The sequence below is a fragment of the Orcinus orca genome, chromosome 5 (assembly GCF_937001465.1).
Source record: "Orcinus orca chromosome 5, mOrcOrc1.1, whole genome shotgun sequence".
NCBI lineage: Eukaryota > Metazoa > Chordata > Mammalia > Artiodactyla > Delphinidae > Orcinus > Orcinus orca.
Genome location: NC_064563.1, coordinates 29,583,955 through 29,608,647, shown reverse-complemented (window position 1 = coordinate 29,608,647; position 24,693 = coordinate 29,583,955). Strand labels below are relative to the sequence as shown.

Here is a 24,693-nt window from a genome sequence, read left to right as displayed (position 1 = left end):
GTAGATAGCTAGTGGGAAGCAGCCGCATAGCACAGGGAGATCAGCTCGGTGCTTTGTGACCGCCTGGAGGGGTGGGATAGGGAGAGTGGGAGGGAGGGAGACGCAAGAGGAAAGAGATATGGGAACATATGTATATATATAACTGATTCATTTTGTTGTAAAGCAGAAACTAACACACCATTGTAAAGCAATTATTCTCCAATAAAGATGTTAAAAAAATAAAAAATAAAAATAGTGCCAACTTCACAGGCACTGTATCAGAAAAAAAAAAAGAAGGAATGAGTTTCCAATTAAGAGAGCTCATCTAATACCCAGCAGAATGAACAATAATTAACCCCTACACCAAGGCCCACCATCATGATAACATCACAGAACAATAGGGACAAGACCCAAAAAACTTCCAAAGAGAAATAAACAGATCAGGTACCAAGAATCAGGCATATAAATGGCTTTAGACCTCAACAACTAGAAGCTAGAAGGCAGAAGGCAAAATAAGAGTTTCGTCTTCAAAATTCTGAGAGAAAATCATCTCCAACCTAGAATTCTATATCCAGTTAAATAGCCAAATATGTTTTAAGGTAGAACAATGGCACTTTCAGATAATCGAGGTCACAAAAAAATTTACTTGCTATTAATAAATAACCCTTTTCTCAGGAAACTACTGAAGGACATACTCCAGCAAAATGCGGGAGTAAACCAGGAAAGATAGGGAATATAGGAAACAACGGATCCAACTCAAGAGAGCCAAAGGGAAGCCTCAACACGATGGTGAGGGGATATCCATGATGAGGGCAGAAACCAGTTTAGCCTGAAGCAGACTGAACATACTGAAAGGAGATTTCAAGGAAATCTGGAGAACCATCAGAGTAGGGAGAATAACCCTAAGCACATAGAAAAATAAGCAAAGTTTTAAAAAAAGAAACAATTATTAACTCCAAGGAAAACAAACAACTGCAAGAAGAGAAAGCTATTGCCATAATATATCACATGGCTCAGCTATGAACAGTGTTTACACAGCCACAACAATATAAACAATGAATACCAATTTAATCAAAATTATGATGTAACTATATTGGGAGGATAAGGAATAGGAATGTGGCATGTATGTGGTAGAAGCAGGTGGAGTGAAAGATAAATTCCTCATCTTGTATAGAGTGGAAAGTCCCAAGAAATGCCTAAAGCTGAGAAACAGCAATATAAGCATGTTAGACATGTGAAAATAAATGCCAACAGAGTCAGCTAAAAGAATTACAAGTGATTACCGCTAGGGAGGAGAAATGAGAGAGGGAGGGCTGTTTTTTTCCTAAGCCTTGCAAAACATAGTACTTTGTGCACATATAACTTTGAATTTATACTAAAAAGTGCTACATCAAGGAAAAGGCTTATCAGTAATGGTAAATTTTATGTATATTTTACAAAGAGAGAGAGACAGAGACAGAGAGAGAAGCCAGCTAGGACAGAGAAAAATGCAGCATAGAAATGAAAATATTGATAGAATGGAAAAGCAGTCTACAAAAAGGGAAGACTAGTAATCACCTCCAACATTTAAAGAGGATGCGAAGGGCAATGAGAAAGGAGGAGGAGGAGTGTACAAGTGACTTAAATTTACAAGAGAAATTCCATTGCCATAAGGAAATCAGTGGCAGTTAAGAAATAAAGTTCTTCAAATTTGTATTAACATTCTTTCAAATTGCTGGTTTTCAAAAACACACACAAAACAAACAACCAACCCCCACCCCCTTACCTGCTTTTCCAAGAAGTGAGCAACTCTGGTCCTCTGCTCTTTGGGAATGGTCGGAAGGACCTTATCAGCCATGCTGAAGTCTCTCCGCATGACAGCTGTCTGGTATTCCAGCACTGAAACCAGCAGGGAGTAGCTAACGATGTTGAGTTCCTTATCCCCCAGATAAAGCCTGTTGTCTTTAGGAATATAGCCCAGGAGATACATCGTCCTGTAAGAGAAACGGAAACTAATTTAGAACTAAGCCCAAGTCAGTACATACACACACTCTCTCTCTTGCAGTCACTCACTCACTCTGCCTCTTGCTCAAAATCTTTCCATTTGATTGATGCAATTTTGGTTAGGAACTGCCATCTATTAAAACGATAACACTGAAAAATCAGGCCTATCATTGTTAAAAGCCAGCAACTGGTTTTATGTTTAAAAAGTATACTTTTAAATTTAGGATGCTAAAGACAAAAGCAAAACGATACTCAGCTACCTGTCCAAGTGGGCAATGGTGACTATTTCTCCTCCGACATAATAATTTAATCTGTTCACAGAACTTGTGTAAATGAAGCAGTCGCCTACCCACAGCCCGGTTTTCACGATTTCCTGAATCTCACCAAGAACCTGCAGGAAAAGAATAAAGTCTATTATTGTCTTATTCAGCAACAGGAATCCTGTCAATGACAAAAAACTGAATATAATTAGGGGTGATACGTAAAATAAGAAATGCAAAGAAAGAATCCTATTTCAAGACAGAAAATCTTTCCTTGGAATTTCTACTTTCTTCATTTAAGAACAGATTCCTGGATGAGTATCTGTACTGTAAAATCTCACTGTAGCGTCAAAGCTGTAATCTAAGATGTGTTGATCTAAACTCCTAACATACATGAGACTGGCATAATAAGTATTTCAAAATGTCTTCCAAGACACCTCCACAATGCACAATTTATCTTTACATTTGAGAGCTCATTTCAAATAACTCTGGCTAAACTATCTTAAGACCAAAACACCTTCTAATTTCCTTACTGAAAGATAATCAAAGTTAGTCTAAAGGTTTCCTAAAATCAAAGCACAAATTTCTTTTGAACAAATACTTTCAGACCCTGATCTCTGAGCCAAGATTTTAATTTTCACATTTTACCGTAACTCCTTAAATGCTTATTAGTTTCCCCAAACCTATTTTATAGTAAAATGTTACAATGAGTGAAGTTCTGCTATAAGAATATAAATCATTTAAAAACAAAGCTAAAGTTGTGCTGATGCAATTACTTCAAAGCCATCTTCAATGCCATCTTCAGTAACTCCCTCATGTGTTTCCTGTGCAGCCAAAACTTTTTCCGACAGATATTTAAGGATAAAAAATGACTCTTCAGTGGCAATACAGACTAGCTCTCCAGAGTCAGACCAGAAAATCTGCAACATGACAAACAAAAACACAGATAAATGATTTCGGATTTCTAAGTGGGTATGACAAACTGCATACACTTTGTTTCCTACAAGATTTATCTTCCTACATTAAGATACTAAGTATACACTTAACAATTTTGTCATGTATATACACACATATTTGGGAGGGTGGACAGGGCAGGACTGTTCCATTCATAGAAATGGAAAGACCTAAGGGAGGCAGCAAGGAGCGCTGGCAGTAAGTGCCAGGTGTGCTGAGATTCAGAGGAGCACTAGCCTGTTCCCTATTGCTCTAGAATAGTGTTTCTCACTCTTTTTTTTCTTTCCCATTATGACCCCCACCCCAAACTTTTTTTAGGCATTTTTTTCCCAATCATCTTCCCCTGAGGTTTTAGTATCACAGATACTATATGTCTACACATATATTAGTACATAAACATATACATAAGGTACACAAACACATAATCTGTATAAACATATGAGCATCTATGCTTTATAGATAAAGAGAGTACTTTTTTTCATCAATTGGTTTCAGGAACCAATTTCTTCCCCCTAGGGGACAACGTCCCCCTACTGAAAATGCATGCTCTAGAAGACAGAACCAGGACCCTGGGGAAGTGGATTTGCCTCCACAGATAATTTCCTGACAGTTAAAGTTGTCAAAGAAGCAGGCAGATGTAAAGGTTGAAAACTTTGTCACTGGAGAATGGCTACCTAAATTTTAAACAGCCATTATCAGGTAAGGTATGAAAAGGCTTTCTGAACTGAGTGGGAGACTTGTAGGCCTTTCCAGGTCAAGAACTCCCTGGCTACTTATCTTCAAAGCATTAAAGCCATTTAAAATATGAACAGCACTTGGCATTTGTATAACTTTTTATACTTTTCAAAAAGCCCAACATCTACTGCCTCACTCAAATACCACGACTCTCCTTTTCTAAGCAATCCTGAGGTACATGGCACTGTGTCCCGCACAATGGAACAGGGACAGCAGGGTACAAGGATGTTTTTTGGCCTCAGGAACTCAGAGCTTGTCACAAAGATGTACACTCCAAAAACAGCAATGGAGGGAGCTCACGTGTTTGGGCTGAATTTCAATTCTGCGTATGAGTTCTGTATTGTCCCAGTCATAGAAAGCTAAGCCATTTACAGATCTGACTCCCAGTAAGAAGCCTCCATAGATACCTAAAAAGAACAAAAAAAATTTTAGATCTTTAGATGTTTCTGAGCCATTACAAAGCTTCTAAAATTGTATCATATATAAACAGCACTCACTTTCAGCTCCAAAATCTGGTTTAAATGATTTTTTTTCCTTAAAGTTCTTAAATATCTTTACAACACTGTTGCTCTCTCTTATTGCATATCTGGGGGGTGGGAAAAAAAAGGAAAGCAAACAGCATATTATGTATATACTAAACTGCAATTCCACCGAATGTTACAAATATCTTCGAATATATGTGAGTAGTGAATTATGCAAAAATATAAAATTAATAGTTGAAAATTCAATATTATATTTTTTCCTGAGAGATCAGTGACCTGCTTACAGTTGGACAAATAATGAATGGGTTTCACAAGGTCTATTACACAAATTACTAGGGCTTACAAACTATTTTAGAAGCTGAAAAGATCCAAATGTTCCTCAACAGGTGAATAACTAAACCAACTGTGGTCTGTTCATACAATGGAACACTACTCTGCAAAAAAGGGAACCAATTACCCATCCATGCAACAACATGGATGAATCTCAAAAACATTAATGCTGAGCAAAACAAGCCAGACTAAGAGTGCATACCACACAACTCCACTGACATGAAACCCTAAAGAAGACAAATCTAATCTACTGGGGAGTAGGGGCTGGGGTGCTGACTGTTAAGGGACACAAGGGGATTGTTTTTGAGATGACAGAAATGTTCTATATATCTTGATTGTGCTGGTGGTTGCGGATTGTATCCATTTGTCCAAATTCACTGAAATATACATTTAAAACAGTGCATTTTATTTGGTATAAATGATACCTCAATAAAAGTAACTTAAAAAATAAAACTTTTATTATAAAGGGCTCATTAGTCAGCCATGTTTGGCAACAACTTAATAAATCATATATACTCGGGCCTCTGCCTTGAAAAGGGGCTGTGGTTGGATACTTGGGAGTATATGAGGAAGTGATCTGACAAGTGCTTTGCTCAAGACGGGAAAGATGCTGAACAGGGTCTGGGCTGGATAAAGCTGAAAAGAGGAAACTATCAAAACAGAGAGAGAGGTATGTTGAGAGAGGTAAGGCGACCATGCTTAAGATGGTAACTAAGTACCTACAAAGTACCTTTTAGTATATGGAACTGTGCATGAATGAGTTTATTTAGGAAATTTATGAAAAGATCTTACCTTTCAGTGACCTTTTTGTTAAAAAATAAAAAGCATGCCTCTTACTATGCAACACTGAGGCTTACGTTACCCACTGCTGGCAGAAGAGGCAACACAAAATATGGGGAAAACAAAACTAAGAAAACTGTAAAGATGTAATTCAGTGTCTGAAAAAAACGTGTAAGCCCCGTAGTTTATTACATGGCACCAAACAGGAATCAAAATGGAACCGATCAGTGACTATAATAATTGAGACGTAAATTTTTCCTGTTTTTAATGAGACTATTTTATGAACATTTTGAATTCTGACAGAATTTGTTAAGATTGGGACGTGAGTAAAGAAATACTTTTATTTGAATTACGCAGCTAAATGTGGTTTTTCCCCTTTTCTCCACTTTATTTAGAGATGTATAAAATTTGAGGATGCTTAAAGTTTATGCAAGGAATGAACAGACTTAATTAGGTATAAGTTCCTAGAAGGCATTCTGTAAGCCCATTACTGTTTTGAGGAAACAGGTTCCTCTGTGTTGTTCTGTTTCATTTTCAAATTAGGATCCCAAGTCCTTGATTTAGATTCTCAAGGAGGGTGATGATATATTTAAATAAAATTAAATGGATCCTAAGATTGTAAAAAAAAAAAAAAAAAAAAAAAAAGAATGGGAGGTAACATTACAGAAAATGAGTTTTTTTTTTACCATCTTTATTGGAATATAACTGCTTTACAATGTTGTGTTAGTTTCTGCTGTATAACAAAGTGAATCAGCTATATGCATATGTATATCCCCCTATCCCCTCCCTCTTGCATCTCCCTCCCACCCTCCCTATCCCACCCCTCTAGGTGGTCACAAAGCACGGAGCTGATCTCCCTGTGCTATGCAGCTGCTTCCCACTAGCTATCTATTTTACATTTGGTAGTGTATATATGTCCATGCCACTGTCTCACTTCGTCCCAGCTTACCCTTCCCCCTCCCCATGTCAAGTCCACTCTCTACATCTATGTCTTTATTCCTGTCCTGCCCCTAGGTTCATCAGAACCTTTTTTTTCCCCAAAGATTCCATATATATGTGTTAGCATACAGTATTTGTTTTTCTCTTTCTGACTTACTTCACTCTGTATGACAGACTCTAGGTCCATCCACTACAAATAACTCTATTTCGTTTCTTTTTATGGCTGAGTAATATTCCATTGTATATATGTGCCACATCCTCTTTATCCATTCATCTGTTGATGGACACTCAGGTTGCTTCCATGTCCTGGCTATTGTAAACAGACCTGCAATGGCAGGGCAGGAATAAAGACGCAGACGTAGAGAACTGACTTGAGGACATGGCGGGGAGGTGAAGCTGGGATGAAGTGAGCGAGTAGCACTGACATATATACACTACCAAATGTAAAATGGATGGCCAGTGGGAAGCTGCTGCATAGCACAGGGATTCAGTTTGATGCTTTGTGACCACCTAGAGGGGTGTGACAGGGAGGGTGGGAGGGAGGCTCAAGAGGGAGGGGATATGGAGATATATGTATACATATAGCTGATTCACTTTGTCGTACAGTAGAAACCAACACAACGTTGTACATCAGTTATACTCCAATAAAGATATTAAAAAAAAAAAAGATTCATTGAGGTTTTCATCAAGATTACATCAGAATTTGGCATCTCTCCCCAGTAACTCAGAAAAGGGCAGCTGCAGCTCAGGATGCCAGGTCCTGGGGAGGGCCTGCCATGGTCTTGATTTGAGGGCCTACTTTGCCTTCAGCCCATAAGTACCAGGCCCTGCCATGGGCTCCACCAAGGAAATAGGTGCTGGGTCCCCGGTTTAATGTGATTATTATATCAGATTGAGTGCCCGCTCAATACTGAACACAGAAAAGGCAGAGGCAGCTCAGGCTGCATAGCTGCCCCTGACCAATCTTCCAACACAGCTCTGGTGAGAACTGTTCTTTAACATGGTGAAGAACAGCCTACACTGAGCCTTGCAAACCTCTTTAATACAGCTGCACAGAGAACACACATTGGCAATCAGGGCAAGCTGGATATGACACAGCCAAAACTTACTCTGAAGAATCGTGGGCCCACGCAAACTCCTGGGCAGACCCAAAGCTCTTGTTTCTCAGTGCCATTGCTGTGTAGATGATATATTCGCCATCACCACACACCACAACAAACCTAGAAATTATAGAACCCAGGGAGGGAAGTACAGAGGACCAATGACATGTAAAATTTAAGTAACAATGATTCATCTTTATGGTGAAATATTTCTAATAACAAACGTTATTTCAGTTGACTGTTACAAATGAACCTATTACCTTTTAAAGTTATATATTTCTCTGAATATGGAGCTAGACATAAATATTCCACCCAACAAATCAAAAGCAGATTATGAAGAGGGGGTTACTACTGAAAATGTTACTGCAGTGGCCTCTCTTATAAACAAAGGGTCAGGAAGATGAGAAAGGGTGGAGGCACCAGGGGAAGATTCCCCTAATTCAACGAGCACCTGTTGAGCACCAAGATGCTTGGCAGTTTGCTCATTACATTTACACCATAGGGAGGCACTACCTTGTTGCAAGGCTATCTTCATTTTAAAGCTGATCATTCAAATGAATAAAGATATCTTACCCCAGTTTTTAATGACTGTTAAATTTATCAAAATAAACAGGATATTTTAACATTTAAATATAAGAAAAAAAGAATGTTGCATAGTCAAAATTTTCTCAGTAGACATATTGGCTGTTATTAGATTGCCAAAGGTGAAATGTAAAACTTCAGCAAGAAACATTTTATGATATTAAGGGGAAAAAATGCAATGTGTTCTTAATCTTCATAAGAAAATTTTATTACAAGTAATTATGGATACCATTTACTGAACTAGGCAGCATACTTGGTTTATATACTCTGTCTTTTTTAATACTCAGGACAGCATTATAAAATGCCAAGATCTATTGTAAAATAATTTTTAAAACTCACAGGTTTAAACTAATTGTACTAGAAACTCTCCTCTCACAAGATGTTCAGTGCTTTACAAATCTTAAGGGAGAAACAGAGCTGACAATTCAAATTACAGAGAAGAAGCAGAATTATTAGCAGTCCCCAAATGTTTTCAAAAGACAAAGACCTCACAACTCTTCTTCTTAAGAGCACTGAGTCAGCAAGTATTTAGAGAGCACCTACTAAGTCTCAGGATAAGACATGATTCTATGCCTTGAAGGAGCAGAAGGACACATACCAACACATCTGAAATAAAGAGTCAACACAAAACTATTCAACTGTTCAAAACTGCGTGGTGGGATAAGGCCAGGAAGGCAACTATACTTCACCTTGCATGCCAACCCGATCAGAAGCATGGCTGCCTGCTGCTGTGTTGAGGACTGTGAGGCCACGGCAAAAGCTCAATGAGGAATGCCCACCAAAGGGCAGGGGTGGGATATGCTGTGGATATGCAAACATACACAGAAGCCCAGAGAGAGATTTTGGTGGTGGCTTACCGCCCATTAGGATTGTGCTGGATAGTCTGAGGGTATATTTCACAACTGCCCATATCCTTTACTGCCAGTGGCAATCTTTCTCCATCTTTAATTTCAGCATCTCCCATTGCTTTTAGGTTGGCCTGCTGGACTTCCGAATGTTTGGCCCAAATTATCTTTCCATTGGCATCCATGGACATGGCAGGTTCCTCCCGACCAAGCTGGAGGAATGACAAATGACTCTTAGCAATGAAAAGGAAAACAAAATAAAACCACAACAAAATAAAACCACGACAAAATAAACATTTTCTATTTTCATTTAATGGAGGGCTCCTTTCTTCCACTTTAAATCTCCGGTGCTAATCTCTTGAGCTTAATGACAGAAATGCCAGTTTAACAAAACCGGTGACTTGGAAGATAACTGCTTCCCCTATGTCCATCTATTCAGAGACAGTGTAATGAGAGATTACCTTCACAATGATGCTCCCTTCATCATAGCCCAAAGCAACGTTATTGGATCCTCGCAGGCTGGCCACACACCATACCCTCTCCATGCCATAATTCAACGTGCTCTCAAGGCGATAGGTGCTTGAATGCCAAATACGCACGGTTCCTGAAAAGAACCATGTGAATATGCCCTTTTGATTTGAACATCCAAGAATGAACTGTCAGGTGAACCAGCCACATGGAAGTCTTTATATTCAAACAGAACACACTTCCTGACAGCTTAATTTCTTGATCTATAGTCTGTGATTTTATAAAGCAACATAAATAAATAATAGAAAATTTATAAGAAACTAAAACTAAGAAATGTGATCTTAAGTGTGAAATAATGACAGGATTCCTGGGTACAGTGCCCACTATGTGCCAGATGCTTTCTATACATGATTTCTTCCCATCCTTTCACTGTAATCCTATGAGGCAGATATATCTATGCCCATTTCATAATGTACCCAAACCACACATCTATGAAGTGGCAGAGGCTGAATTTGACCCCGGGCTTTTAGACTCCAAAGCACAGGCTTTTTCAGCTTTTCTCTAGCACTTCTGGTGTCCTCTTATTTAAGTAACAGAGTCAAAACACATTAGAATGATGCTGGTAACAATGCCCCTTTACTCTTTTACAGCTTAAGCAGTCTACTCTAATAAAAATATCAAAATCCTTTAAAACTTCCAATGAAAATGCAGGGCACTAGCCAGCTTAAATATCCACTTAGTAATGATATTAAACACAGGAATAAATACCCATTTCTAACTTACCGTCTTCTGAACCTGTGATGATAATTGGCAGCTCAGGATGAAAACTGGCACAAGACACATTCTGGGCGTGTCCCTCCAGTGTCTGTACACATGTTTTATTCTGTAATCAGTACACAGAAAACACTTTTATTAGTGGCAAACAATAACTCATCCTTAATTTTCCCAGTGCACAGATACATAATAAATAAGAGTGGTTATGACATCTTAACAGTATTCAATACAGAGATTTTTGGAACAGAACCATCTTACCGTGTACACATTTTCTCTAATTATTTGATAGTACAGGCAAATGTAAATGTAACTATCACATTTAAAGAAGAAAACACAACACACCCCTGAAAGATGTGGTCTTCATCTAAGTATCATTCCCTCAAATTCCTGTCTTTAATATTTTTATCCTGTATTTAAACACAAATTTGAGTATCTCAGTACAACTGGTTTCTACGCCTCATTTTATTAACTGTTTATTGAAATTTTGATGTGAGAAACAAAAAAATAAAAATTTAACATACTCTTGGAGATAAAAAGTGTAGTAACAGGGCTTCCCTCGTGGTGCAGTGGTTGAGAGTCCGCCTGCCGATGCAGGGGACACGGGTTCGTGCCCCGGTCCGGGAGGATCCCACATGCCGCGGAGCGGCTGGGCCCGTGAGCCATGGCCACTGAGCCTGCGCGTCCGGAGCCTGTGCTCCGCAACGGGAGAGGCCACAACGGTGAGAGGCCCACGTACCGCAAAAAAAAAGGCCCGCGTACCGCAAAAAAATAAAGTATAGTAACATACCTAGGTTTACAAGAGTCTTTGTGGCAAAATGATTGTACCATGGTGATGTCATGACATTATTCATTTGTCTGCTAGTTTTCAAATATAAATGAAAGTCTGAGACCACATTTTAGGTGCAAATTCTGATGCCTTAAGTTATTATGCTATAAACAGAGTTCCCAAGTTTTAACTGTCCTGTAAGAACTTTAAAACCCAAGTTTTAACTGTCCTGTAAGAAACAGTAAGAAGCATATCTAATATATGGCAAGTAAGTTATGAAAAAACTGTACCTGATAGTCCCATATTTTCACAAGACGGTCATCTGCACCTGAAATGAGGTATGGTTTGTCGCCCCCACTGTAGTAATCAATGCAGTTCACACCTTTTTCATGTCCCTCCAGAGTGAAGTTTGGTGACGAGGAGCCCAGCTGCCATACCTTCAGAGAGCAACAGCATCTGCCAGTCAATATGGGGCCTTGCTTTTCAGAAGGCAGCTCCACCACACCCCCGACAGGTCATGTAAATGCCAAAGCTGGGGGGGCGGGCTGAAGAAAGCTCATTTTTTCACCCACTTGTTTTTGTTTTTTCTCACTTTCCTTGAATTTCCAGGGGGCAGAATCACTATAGCATTCTCTGAAAAATGCCAATTTCCGGGCTTTATCCCCAGAGATTATGACTCAATGGATCTACAATGAAGCCCAGGAATCCAGATTTTTTTAACAGACAGCCCAGGTGTCTTGACTTGGAGAAACACTACTTTAAGGGCAGGAAATGACTTCATGAGAGATTTAATATAAAGCTAATGAAAGTGGACTTAGTAGGACATATTAAAAGGAGAAAACTACTGCTTAGTCAAAAAATTAAAAGTATGGAAAAGTAGTCAAATATTACTACAGCACTGGTATTGAGCTTTACCTTTACAAATGTTTATTTTGTATGCCTACTACATGGGAGGCCCTGTGGGGAGTATAAAGATGTGTAAACAAACTTTACTAGAGCCAAAGATAAGATAATTTTTGTCTTCAAGATATACCTAATTTAGTGAAGAAAGTTTAAAACTAATTTCAAAGTTTCAACCTATGTCAAAAGCAAGGACAATCCAGTGAAAGGAAAAAAAAATAAAGTAGGCCGAAGTCCTAAGATATTCAACATATAACGTTTAATAATAAATTGTCAGACAAACAGCATATAACATTTTATAAAAGTTAAAGGAAAACTAATAAAAATGTTATATAGATGTAAGCCTATACATGCAAACAAAAGTTTATGTAATGTATATTTTAAATCTATGCATACAGAAATAATTTAAATACTACAGTGGGAAAAGAAATGTATTTACACTCACTGCAACGTGTATTAAGCATCTAGTATAGGCAAGGCACTGTGCTGCTTGCTAACGTGTGTCTGGGGGAGGGGGTAACACACAGTTCCTGCCCCAAACATCAACATTTCAGGGATAAAAATTTCCGGAGACACGTTCATTATTATTCAACATGAAGGTCATAATAGAGGCAAAAAGCGATGGAAGGAACGGGATGAAAATGACTGGCTCTGTCTAGAGGTGAAATGTATGTCTGAAGAGAGCTTCTCAGAGTAAATAACTGTGCTAATAAGCCTTGAAAGATGAGTAATTAATTATCCAGAGGAAAAGAAATCAAAATGGCAGAATAAAGAATACCGCAGGCAGAAGGACCAGCTGAATTAGGTAAGGTTCTGTGAACATTCAGGGCTTCTCTAGAAAATGGTGAGTAGACCAGGGTTACTGGAGATATCTCATAACATTAGCTAAGGCTAGTCTTGGAAACGCTTGTATTCCACACCAAGGCATTTGGACTTTACCCTTAGACTGGGAACTGACAAGATGGAATCCATGTTTTAGAAAGATAACTGGAAGCAGTATGGAGAAATGAAGTAAGAAAAAGAATGGAGGCAGATGACAGTTAAATATAAAACAGATTAATAATCAGCAGAAGTCAACAACAAATATACTAAAGGAGAGGAAACAGTGACCTAGAGAAGATACGGGCATTTTCTTATTCTGGGTGTGCAGAGGTTTAAGAAGTCTTACACCATATTGCTTCCACGTGGAAAAACACTCCTTCATTAAGAACACTGAGCTGCCACACTGTTCTTCTCAACAGAATATGCCCTTCCGGTTCAAAATGAGAAGTCCTATTTTGCTTCAAAATGAGCTTTTGAGAGAAACTTCTCAGGAATAACTTTCTGGGCAGCCAGTAGTAAAACACCTGACACAACTATATGTCACCAACAATCATAACTGACACCAAGAGTAGACATCCTACCTTGATAGTCCTGTCCAAAGAAGCGCTGGCAAACTGATTGTTATCTTTGGGGTTGATCACAATCTGCATAACATAATGGGTGTGTCCTTCAAACACTTGTGAGCAAGACCATTTCTTATCCCAGTCCCAGAGTTTAATAAGCATGTCATCTAGACCAAAAAAAAGTCTCCAGTTAGTTGCAATTTCTATTTCTTTCATTCAGAACTAAGGTGCAGAGTCTCTGTGCCTTTTAAGGCAGCAAATCTAACACAAAGCATATATTCCATGTCTTAAAGAAACAGAATCGGAATTGAACAGATTTTTCAATATGCTTATTTATTCTAAGAATAAATTTAACTCTCTAAAGAGTGGAGATAAAAGAGAGAGATTACTAATAGCAAATATACAAATTTCATGGAAAAAAATTTAAGACAGACTCAATGGGCTTTACAGAATGATGAAAGAGGAACAAGTTTGATTAAAGTCTAAGTATGAATGAATAATGATGGCAATGACTATTTCAGAAATAAGCATTTCTCTTTTAATACAAGATTGGTTAAAAAAAAAAAAAAAAGTTCTGAGTTACTTCTCAATCTCTAAATTAAACTGTTTCAAAGAGCTATTACCAGTTCAGTGCAACTGGTTTTAAATGCCTTCCAAAAGCGCCACTGTTTTATACATAATACCAAGGAGCAAACTAATCTGAGTATAAAGATAAAATTGACTAGGGTATATGGCAATCTGCCAAAAACTCACTCAATCAGCATGTAAATTAGCTTTCTGTTCAGCAGACTTTTCAGCATCTAGACCTTCAGGTCTTCCCTGACCGGGAATTGGAGCAACTGCTATACAAATCCTAAGTAGAACTGATATTCATTAAAATACAAAAGTAAGCAGCACTGATAGCATGTTAATGGATTTAAATAGTTTAAAGGCTGCTTGGAATTAGAACTCTGCTTGTAACAGCAGTAAAAGAATTGCATGTCTCACTGAATGAAAATGAAATACTCAAAGAGACGCACATGACCAAAAGGGGTCATCTCTTACCGCTGCTAGTTAGAATGAAAGGCTGGGTTGGATGAACAGCAATACAGCGAATGTAGTCTGAATGAGCTTCAAACATATGAACTCTCTCCAGAGTGTTGTAGTTGAACACTCTAATCTGCATGTCATCCTGGAAATGGAAAGTTTAACACCATCATTATTGTTATGAAGTAAATTGCACAAAAAAGTATATTATAGGCTCAGGGTATAAAGCCCAGGTTCCAAAACAATGCACTAATTAACAAAACAAAGCAAGAGCCAAAGCTCTTTGACTCGCCAAAGCAGCCACTGACAGGTTCACGGATGGGTTAGAAGCGCAGGGAATTACTTACCGCCCCCGTCACAGCCCAATTCTTCCTCGCAACAAACTTGGCAGCTCGAACAGGAAGATCACATACTTCAAATGTTTTCACCAGTGTCTTAAAAATTTCACAAGAATACACTTTGAGTCATGAGAAAATAACTGAAAAATCTATCCTGTTATATTTAAAACATCCGATTTTTTATATCACTACTAATCATAAAATGTTCTCAGGCTAAAATATAAAAGTGCAACAGTCAAATGAAAACAATAGACCAAAGATCTTTTCTTTAGCAGATTCAAAGTGCAAATACTTATAAATGACAAAAGAAAGCAAACGTCAACAAGATGAAGTTCCCCATCCTCTGTGCTCCAGCTTCATCCTTGGCTACTCCCAGTGCCTTCTTTGCTCATGTTCCCTCCGCCTGAACACCCACCCAGAGGACCTTATACTCCACTTTCACAACATAGCACCTTCATAATTACGTGTTTAACGTCAATCTTTCCTGCTAAGCCCCTGAGGGCAGGAATCTTGTTCACCACTGTATACCTAGAGCCTAGAACAGCTGCTGAAAAACAATGAATGTGTAATAAGTATTTGTTGAATGAATTAGCCCCTAGTTTTCTCCTTTTAAAAATTAAAGCCATAAACTCGTAAAATAAATTTATAAACAAGATACAACTCTTTTGTACACTTCAGCAATATGCTTCCATACAGATGCCATTTCCTTTTAGTGAAGTACGAGAACACAGTGATTCAGATGTCCCTTAAAGCTGCTCAGAATAGAATTATTTACACAGGATAAAGGTGGAAAACTAGACCCTGCTAGAAAGAGCAGGGATGAATGCATCTCTTTGTCCTCCCACTTTGATGCTTTGTTCTTTAAAATTCTGAAAATCAAACTATCACTTTTTAATCTCTCTTTCTGTACAAGAGAATAATGAAAATAGCATATTCTGATTGATTAACGATGTGCACCAAATTTAAAAATAGGGACTGGTTCACAAGAACTGTTGAGCCCACTCTGGCTTCCTGAGCAAGACTTCAAAGATTCTTCAGTCAAAGGCTGAATGAGTGGGGACATAAGCTCCAACCTGCACAACCACTAGCAGCTGACTGTGATACAGACACTGCAAACAGGTAGAACATGCAACCTATAAGATGACAGACAAATCCACGAAAGCTCGTGAGGAGCCAACAAATTCAGGGATCTGCTGAGCAATAAAAAATAAAGCAGCTACAGAACTAACAGTCATGTTTCAGGTCCACGTTAAGTGCTGTGGCTGATACAAATGACCTAAGGGATGGTCTTCCCACTCCAGAAGCTAAACAAGCTAAACAGGAGGAAACGCTACACACTCAACATGTAAACCAGCAGCGAAATGTAAGAAAATAAAGAAACACTTGTATGGGGCCTTATAGGTCTCCTACACAATTTTATCAATTTGATTTAATCCTTCTGACAATCCTGCGAAGTAAAGAAGGCAACATATCATCTTCATTTAGGTAAGTAAACCGAGCCTCAATGTGGTTAAAAGGCTTGCCCACATCATTTAATTAGCAGGGAAACTATGTAGCAGTTTCCCACTAGCTGTCTATTTTACATTTGGTGGGGTATATATGTCAATGCTACTCTCTCACTTCGTCCCAGCTTCCCCTTCCCCAGTCCTCAAGTCCATTCTCCATATCTGTGTCTTTATTCCTGCCCTGCCACTAAGTTCTTCAGTACCAATTTTTTAGCTTCCATATATATGTGTTAGTGTACAGTATTTGTCTTTCTCTTTCTGACTTACTTCACTCTATACGACAGACTCTAGGTCCATCCACCTCACTACAAATAACTCAGTTTCGTTCCTTTTCATGACTGAGAAATATTCCATTGTATATATAACATACTGATTTTTTAACTGCTGCACCCATCACCTCAAAGAGTATAATATCTCCTTATCTGAAATTCAAGTACATTTGAATTTACTTCCAAAAACATTTTTTGGCTCTTTCAAGAATTTTGCTCTCAATACACGAGTGGCAAGTAACTTCTGTTGGTGATAAAAAGAGGAGGAAAAGCAGGTAGAACCAAAAATAGATCAACCATTCAACAAAAACTTACTGAGTATCTACTATGAGCCTGTCTGCCAGGTACCCACTTGGAATAACAATAGGAATTAACACTAGGATAATCCCTGTCCTCATAAAACCTCCATTTTTGAAGGAAAGAAGGAAATTAAACAAAAACTTACCAATGAGATGAATTATGAAAGGGGAAGTAGGTGGCCCTGCAGGAGGGCACAGAAGGGTACAGAAAGAAAAACGAAGCAAAGTAGATGACCCAGATAAAGCAGTTATGTTACAGTAAAGCCTGGAGAAAGATAAGGGAAGTACACCAGGGCTTTAGAGCACAACTATAGTGAAATGACAGAGCTGAGAAATGGTTAAATGGAGCTGACAGAGGGGACTCCAGGGAGCATCAGGAAGCAAGGTGGCGGTGGAGCAGGTACCAGTGTATCTGCTAAGCATAAAATCTGAAAGGTTTTAAACACATGGAGAGAGTAGATCCTCCCCCCGACCCCACCCACACAAAAGCAGTTAACAAGCATACTCTCCACATCAAGGCAAAAGGAATTCACAAGATAAAGATTTGAAGTCGCTGGACAGAAATTCTGAATTAGTGATATACTGATAAAAGGAAAGTTTATTATTCACTAGGTCAACAAATAATTACTGAGCCCTTACTGTGTGTCAGGTAATGTCATAGGCACTGGGATATAGCAGAGATCAAAGTGTTAATGTGAATAAAATGTCACTGGTGGGACTTGGCTGACTGTGTAGTCCTTACTGTTTCATTAGAGTGATATAAGCTATAAGGGTGTTTTTAGGTTTACTCCTGAACTTGGTTCCCTAAGGCCTATTTTTGCCACCTTAAGTTCCTCAAATGTGAATTTTATCTGGATTTTAAGAACTTAACCTTGGATGTTGGGGATAATTACTGTATAAATAGACTCAAAACTATGATATGTTCTGTACTTTGAAAGAAAAAGATTAAGGATGGCCAACAAAGACTGGAAAAGATAAGACAAACTAAGCTGAAAGACGTATTATTTACTCAGATGAAAGCATTTAAGGGAAATAATCTGTAAAAGGCACATTCTCATGTGTAATGAAAAGCTGACTACAAATCTCTCTCTGATATAATCTATAATTTGTATGGCTGACTGGAAGTTACCTGCATCATGCATTACAGTGAGCACTTGGGGACAATTTAATAAAAGTAAAAATCCCATTCTTAAGATGGTTAGAATACTCACTGAACGGAAAATTAAGTACCATTAAATACTTTCATCTAGAGCAAGTGATCTTATATTGGTGTCAGTTTCCTTAATTTCAAAGTAGAGCTAATACTACCTATCTCAGAACTTAACACTTAAATATTGGATATAATGAGTCCAGACAGTTTCTCCCACAAGCTCTACCCTCATAAATGTTAGTTTATTAAAAATACTTCGTACTAATTTTATTTAAGAAAGCAGTAGGCATACACTACTCAACTCTGTTATATTTCTTCTCTTTCACTGTAAACAGATTAAGATGGTATTTCTAATAAAGTCTTTAAAAATTCCTACCTGTGTTTCATGATTCCAAACACACACACTGCCATTGTAAAGACTCGCCAACATCCACGGCTCTGTAGGATGCAAATCCACACTCTTAACTCGATCAGATCGAGCAGTTAGCTTTCTCTTGATATCCAGTCGCAGAGGCTAAGGACAAACATAAAAAACAAACAAACATTAAATTGCTATGCCAAATAAAACATGCGTGAGATCTTAACTAAAAACAGTGCATTAACATGCCTACAAAACAATTCAGTTTTTACTTTGCTAAATTACAGACACAATTTGAAGTCTAAAGCACCTACTTATTCACTCATATATACAAAAAAAATGAGTATTTAAGAATTTTTAATTTGTAGCAGCACTTGTCAAACTTTTTGGTCTTAGGACACCTTTACAGTCTTTTTTTTTTTTTTTGCGGTACGCGGGCCTCTCACTGCTGTGGCCTCTCCCGTTGCGGAGCACAGGCTCCGGACGCGCAGGCCCAGCGGCCATGGCCCACGGGCCCAGCCGCTCCGCGGCACGTGGGATCCTCCCAGACCGGGGCACGAACCCGCGTCCCCCGCATCGGCAGGCGGACCCTCAACCACTGCGCCACCAGGGAAGCCCTACAGTCTTAATTTTTGAGGACACTAAAAAGCTTCTTTTTAGGTAGATTATATTTATTAATATTTACCATGCTAAAAATTAAAATTGAGACATTAAAATATTTCTGTATTAATTCATTTTCAAAAATGAACTAAACCCATTACATGTTAACTTAAGTAAGATATTGTTATGAAAACTAACTATAGTTTCAAAAGAAATTTAGTGAGAAGAGTAGCAATGTTTTACATTTTTGCAAAACTCTTTAAATTCTGACTTAATAGAGGACATTTGTTTTCCCATATCTGCTTCAGCCCTCAATATGTTGTGATATATTGTTTTGGTTGATGTATATGAAAAAAACCCAAAAAAACCAAAACACAAAAACCTGGCTCACAGATACTGAGAACAGATTGGTAACTCCCAGAGGTGGAGTGTGGAAGAGGGAGAAATGAGTGAAGGGGGTCAAAGGGTACAAACTTCCAGTTATAAAATAAGTAGGTCATGGAGATGTAATGTACAGCACAGTAGTTAATAATACAGTGTTGCATATTTGACAGTTGCTAAGAGAGTAGATCTTAAACGTTTTCATTGCAAGAAAAAACACATTTTTGTAACTATGTATGGTGACAGGTGTTTAGACTTATTGTGGTGATTGTTTCACGATATACACAAATATCAAATCATTATATTGGACACCTAAAACTAATATAATGTCATATGTCAATTATACCTCAATTATTTTTTTAAAAAATTGAGTTCTTCAGAGAAAAGTATTAGATTTATTTTGGCAATAATATCAGTAAATGCTAGGCAATGTAATGTGGGATCAATAGGGGTTATATCCATGTCCATGAAGGGCTTTGGAGCCAAATGGGAATGTTTATAATGTTTTAATGTATTTAAGTTACAAGAACCAAACGGAAATTACAATTTTAAACCGAAGCTAAAATACTCTCTCGAGTCATAAAATACTAATAGTTTAAAACAGCCTTTTTCAACCTGGATTCCTCATCTAAACCACAGAAAGAAAATGATCTGAATAACTACTTTCTCAATTCTCCCAAGGATACCTCTCTAGGAGAAAAGTTAACTCATTATATATAATGATGGCTTAGGGCAGTAGTCTTAATTCTCTCTTGGAAGCAGATCTGAGGAAGACTGATTTAAAATATATTTCTCCTTCAACAGGTTTTACACACAACCTCAAAGTTTATTTGGCAAGTTGCGTTATCATCCAATTTTTATTTTTGCGATCTTCCATGATGATCATGAATTGGACAGAAATTTAACGTTACTTTTCTACACAAATGAAGACTGCTACATAATTTCCGCAGAGATAATTTCCTGAGACAAAGCAAACACCTCACAAGGCTTTTATTCATCGTTTTGGATCTCTATCAAATCTGGGTCACTGACTGCTTCGAACCTTGCTCTGACTTCTATACAGGCCTCCCTCACTTTTGGCAACAACCTACACCTCTTACTTCCCTTTAAAAGATCCGAGTTCTCTGGCTCTTCTCTACAATAGCCACAAAAATGTTTCCACTGTCTTACCTTCTTCTCCATCTCAAACTTGCTACTTTCAAACCATCATCTTCACATACCTTGCTGAAGCAGGACCTCTTACTTCACCCATTTCTGAATTTTGTCCCATTAATTATCATCACAAATGTTAACTCTTTTTTTCTGGTCTCTTCAGAGTCAGCAAACATTATGTGTCTATTATATGCCAGGAAGCACGGTGGAGGCTTTTTCCTCTAGTAAATGAGGAAACTGTACACTTATAAACTATGTATATTTTACCATTAAAAATATTTTAAATGCTTGATTACTGAGTAAAAGTGATGCTTCAGGAAGGTGGTCCAGGGGACTGAGCAACCCCAGTATAACTCTACATACCCCCAATGCACAATCTCAGTTCAAAAAGCACAGCCAAGAGCTCCTGCTGTATTTCTCCCAAGATTTTAGTGCCTACTTTGAATGAGACATTGTACTAGGCACTGTGGAATACAAAATGAGTAAGGTACTTATACTGCAGCCTTAACTCTAAATGTCTCCTTATATCTCCCAAAAGCTGGATGCATTTAGGACTCAGCTTAAATGCTACTGCCACTACTATGATCTTTCAGATTACCCTACCAGAAGCATCCTTTCCTACGGGATCCTACAGGTTTTAATTTTAACATTTAACATTTGTGCACATGTCTGTTTTTGCTTTCTAGAACAGATGCTACTTAAGGGCAGGGTCACTGCTTATTCATGTGTTTATCTCCACAGCATCTTATATATTTGGGTATAGAGGTTTAAGTACAGACAGTATAATCGAGGTCTAAAGAATCATGATGGACTCAAACTTCAGTTCCACTACTCATTTCAAACGTACAACAGTGGGTAAATTTACTTAACTCTCAGGTTTGAAAAATGTAAAACCATTGACTATTATCTACCGCTTAGTATAATGAGAATTAAATTCAGTGTTAAACAGAACAGTGCCTGGCCTATTGTAACCACTCCATAAGCATTTATAATTCACTCTCCCAGCTGTTGTGAGAATTAGGAGGCAAATGTTTAGCAAAATCCATGGCACATAGTAAACACTCTATGGTAAATGAGTGAATAAATAAATTCACATTTTGTAGTTATATAAAAGATTTTAAATGTGTTAAAGAATGAAATATGTAATTATAAAAATACTCTTAAACATTGCAAAAGAAAACTAAATTAGGCAGATGCAAGGGCTGTTTCCAAAAATGTCCAGTGCTGAAAGCACAGCACACCCCAGAGCAGGTGGTTGGTAATACGAGGGGGCATAATTAAGTGACTTCAGTATTGTTCAGAGGCTCTTAACCTGGGAACCCAATAAAGTTCATGGATGAGGATTGTGGGGGGGCGGTATCTGTGAGTGAACCCACTAAAACACAGCGTGTTTCTCTATGCATTTTTCTGGAAGTATCCATAATGTTCACAAGTTTCCCCAGGAAATCAACTTGTTGTAGTTAAAACTCTGCAGCAATGAGCCTTAAACTAACTTGCTTTTAAGTTTTTATTTATTTTTTTTCCTTTAACAGCAAGGTGAGGAACTCGGACTTATCAATCCCTACGGTCTTCAAGCTCCAAAATCCTTGAACCTGTGCTTCCTAACAAGTGAAGAAAAGCAGGAAAATGTTTAAATACAAAATATTGAATTTCTTACATCTTTTTGGAAAGAAATTCTCACACTATCATACTGTTTTTCTTACTATTATAACTCTTTTTGTGCAAAAGTATTTTAGAGCATATTTGGGGGTGATAATAAAAAATGCTGTCATGACTGTCATTCTTATCAGCCGCTATATTTGCAAATGAAGAAAAACACGCCAACCAGTTTTATAAACAACTCCCCAACTCTTCGTTTCTCCCTAGAAACTTAAGCTGGGGTCCCAAAGCATCTGAAATTCCACTGTTGACTCTCTATGCATTTTATTTACTTTTTGGGGGGGGGGCTTGCCTGTTTAAGTTCGTAGTTTGCGGTCAGCACATACTATACCAGAACCCAACATGACTGCAAAATCAGCTGTCGTCGTTTTAAAGGCACAATGAGGCAGTTTCGCCAAAGCCTTCTACGGAGTTCAACGTTTTCAGTCTCTTCTATTTCCCTACACCAAGGATCCCGCTGCAGACCGCACGACCTCTGGCAAACGCCGTAAGCACCGGAGGAGTCAGGGACCCCTCAATTCCAGGCACTGCCTCCTCAAACCACTCCCTCCCAGAGTTCAAACTGGACCAAGACCCCGCAAGGCCTGAGGCGGCGGCCGCAACGGGAGCGCAGGCCGCTGCTGACTACGGTCCTCAGGCCAGGAGCCCCAGGAATTGGCCTTGGCCGCAGGGGCCCCACTCCCTCCTGCAGGGCCTGGACCTACCATGGCTCCGTTGGTCCGAGCCCGGGCGCCTTTACTCGCTGCGGACGAAGCAGTCCGGGAGAGACCCACCGACCAGCCGACCGGCCGACTGCTTGACGTGGAACTTCCGGGAGGAGTTCTCGCGATAGAACTCGAGTCCAGGGCCCGAGCGCCTGCGCAAACGCGGCGCGGAGGGCTGACGATTCCCAAGCCCCGCCCCAATTTCCAAGGCAACAGGGCCTCCTAAATGGCCTCGAGCCCACCTGGCGCTGCTGGGGACGTGGGGGTGTGGCCTCCACTATCCGCTGCAGTGTCCTGGGGCTGCTGAGCTTGTACGAGAATCAGAAAACCGCGAGTTAAATGAGATGAGGAAAAGCGAAATGCTTCATCCGAATGCTAACGGCCGGAGAAACTCCCCTATAGTGGAGTTGTGTCGCAGGGGCTGAGAAGCGCTGTGAAGCTTCCTCTGATTCTGGCTCTGAGGAGAGGGCGGGGAAGAGAAGAGAAGGCGAAGCTAGGCTCTAAGCCTACTGTACTCTGGTGGACCTGAGAACGAGGCCCAGAGAGTCCTCTGCGGGGCCTGCTCGGGGCCCTGATTGAGGCTGGAAGGATGTGGGCCGGTTTCTGGGCTGAGCTTCAGGCATTGGTGGTCTGAGGGCTGCGAAGAGTCTTCAGCTCTGGAGCTCCCCAGGATATGGGAGTATCCGACCCTGCAGGATCTCCTTCTATTGAGCGTCGACCGCGTTGTTCATTCATTTATAACTATTTATTGATCTTCGGCTGTGTGCCAGAATACTTTCCTCTCAAATCTTCACATCGAATCTGAACTATCTCCATTTTACTGATGAGGAAGCTAAGGCTCAAAGAAGTTCAGGGTCCCCGCCAAGGCCACACTAAATGGTAGAGTCAGGATTTGATACCAGACTGATAAGTCCTCCAAGTCCTGTGCTCTATTACACCGAAGTATATCTTCATTAAGGTAGTTGAACTCTAGAATAAGGGCCTGAGCCATAGCGGTTGCAAAGTAAAGTGCTAGAGCATTTGCCTACCCGCACCCTCTTCTCGCCTTTTTAGTTTTATTTTTTTTAATTTTGTTTATTTTTGGCTGCGTTGGGTCTTCGTTGCTGCACCCTGTCTTTCTCTAGTTGCGGCGAGCGGGAGCTACTCTTCGTTGCGGTGCTTGGGCTTCTCACTGTGGCGGCTTCTCTTGCTGCGGAGCACGGGCTCTAGGCACGCGGGCTTCAGTAGTTGTGGCATGCAGGCTCAGTAGTTGTGGCTCGCAGGCTCTAGAGCACAGGCTCAGTAGTTGTGGCGCACGGGCTTAGTTGCTCCGCGGCATGTGGGATCTTCCCAGACCAGGGCTCAAACCCGTGTCCCCTGCATTGTCAGGCAGATCCTACCACTGCGCCATCAGGGAAATCCCTTCCCACTTTTTAAAATAAATTTATTTATTTTAAAATTTTATTTTTTAAACACTGTGGGCCAAGTAACACTTGCCCTTTTGCTACATATAAACGTGTACCTCAGGCCTGAGAGTAGCCTTGGGGATTTTTTAGACCTCTAGATTATCGGAAAGAAAAAAAAAAAAAGAGGGGTGTGTGTGTGTGTGTGTGTGTGTGTGTGTGTGTGTGTGTGTGGAAAGTAATATTCAGAGGGAGACATATGGACTCTGCATCAGGTAATTTGCCTTCAGTAATTTGCCTTTAGCAGGAGTTTGTTGCCAATGTGACCTCTTTGTGGGTCTTAGTTTTCCTCATCTTAAAAAAAAAAATCTTTGTACACCGCTAGGCACCCAAGATGCTGAGTCCCGAAGTATCACACTCACTTTGACTATATATTTTCTCATTTTTTTTCCATGGCAGTTAACCAACATTAAGTTCTGGAGTTGTGCATTATAAATTCATTCTTCTTTCAGATATTACATAATGAATTTGTACTGTATCCAAAGCACTATACTAGGTGCTGCCTGAAGATTATACCTGTAAAAATTTAGTCTTGGATTTGGGTTGAA

General features: G+C 39.3%; 1 protein-coding gene across 1 annotated transcript in view; it reads right to left on the bottom strand.

Moving 5' to 3' along the window:
• COPB2 (COPI coat complex subunit beta 2) overlaps positions 1-22,844 on the bottom strand; it is a 31,119-nt gene extending 8,275 nt beyond the window's left edge. The window contains exons 1-15 of the mRNA XM_012536425.3: positions 22,704-22,844; positions 18,226-18,363; positions 14,636-14,722; positions 14,307-14,433; positions 13,281-13,429; positions 11,268-11,414; positions 10,221-10,320; positions 9,431-9,573; positions 8,982-9,181; positions 7,552-7,662; positions 4,409-4,497; positions 4,212-4,318; positions 2,999-3,142; positions 2,223-2,353; positions 1,745-1,952 (exon numbers count right to left, since the gene is read on the bottom strand). Coding sequence (XP_012391879.2) covers positions 1,745-1,952; positions 2,223-2,353; positions 2,999-3,142; positions 4,212-4,318; positions 4,409-4,497; positions 7,552-7,662; positions 8,982-9,181; positions 9,431-9,573; positions 10,221-10,320; positions 11,268-11,414; positions 13,281-13,429; positions 14,307-14,433; positions 14,636-14,722; positions 18,226-18,363; positions 22,704-22,706 — 1,884 coding nt within the window. The 5' untranslated portion in view covers positions 22,707-22,844. The remainder of the gene's footprint in view (positions 1-1,744; positions 1,953-2,222; positions 2,354-2,998; positions 3,143-4,211; positions 4,319-4,408; positions 4,498-7,551; positions 7,663-8,981; positions 9,182-9,430; positions 9,574-10,220; positions 10,321-11,267; positions 11,415-13,280; positions 13,430-14,306; positions 14,434-14,635; positions 14,723-18,225; positions 18,364-22,703) is intronic.
• Positions 22,845-24,693: the final 1,849 nt, after the last annotated feature.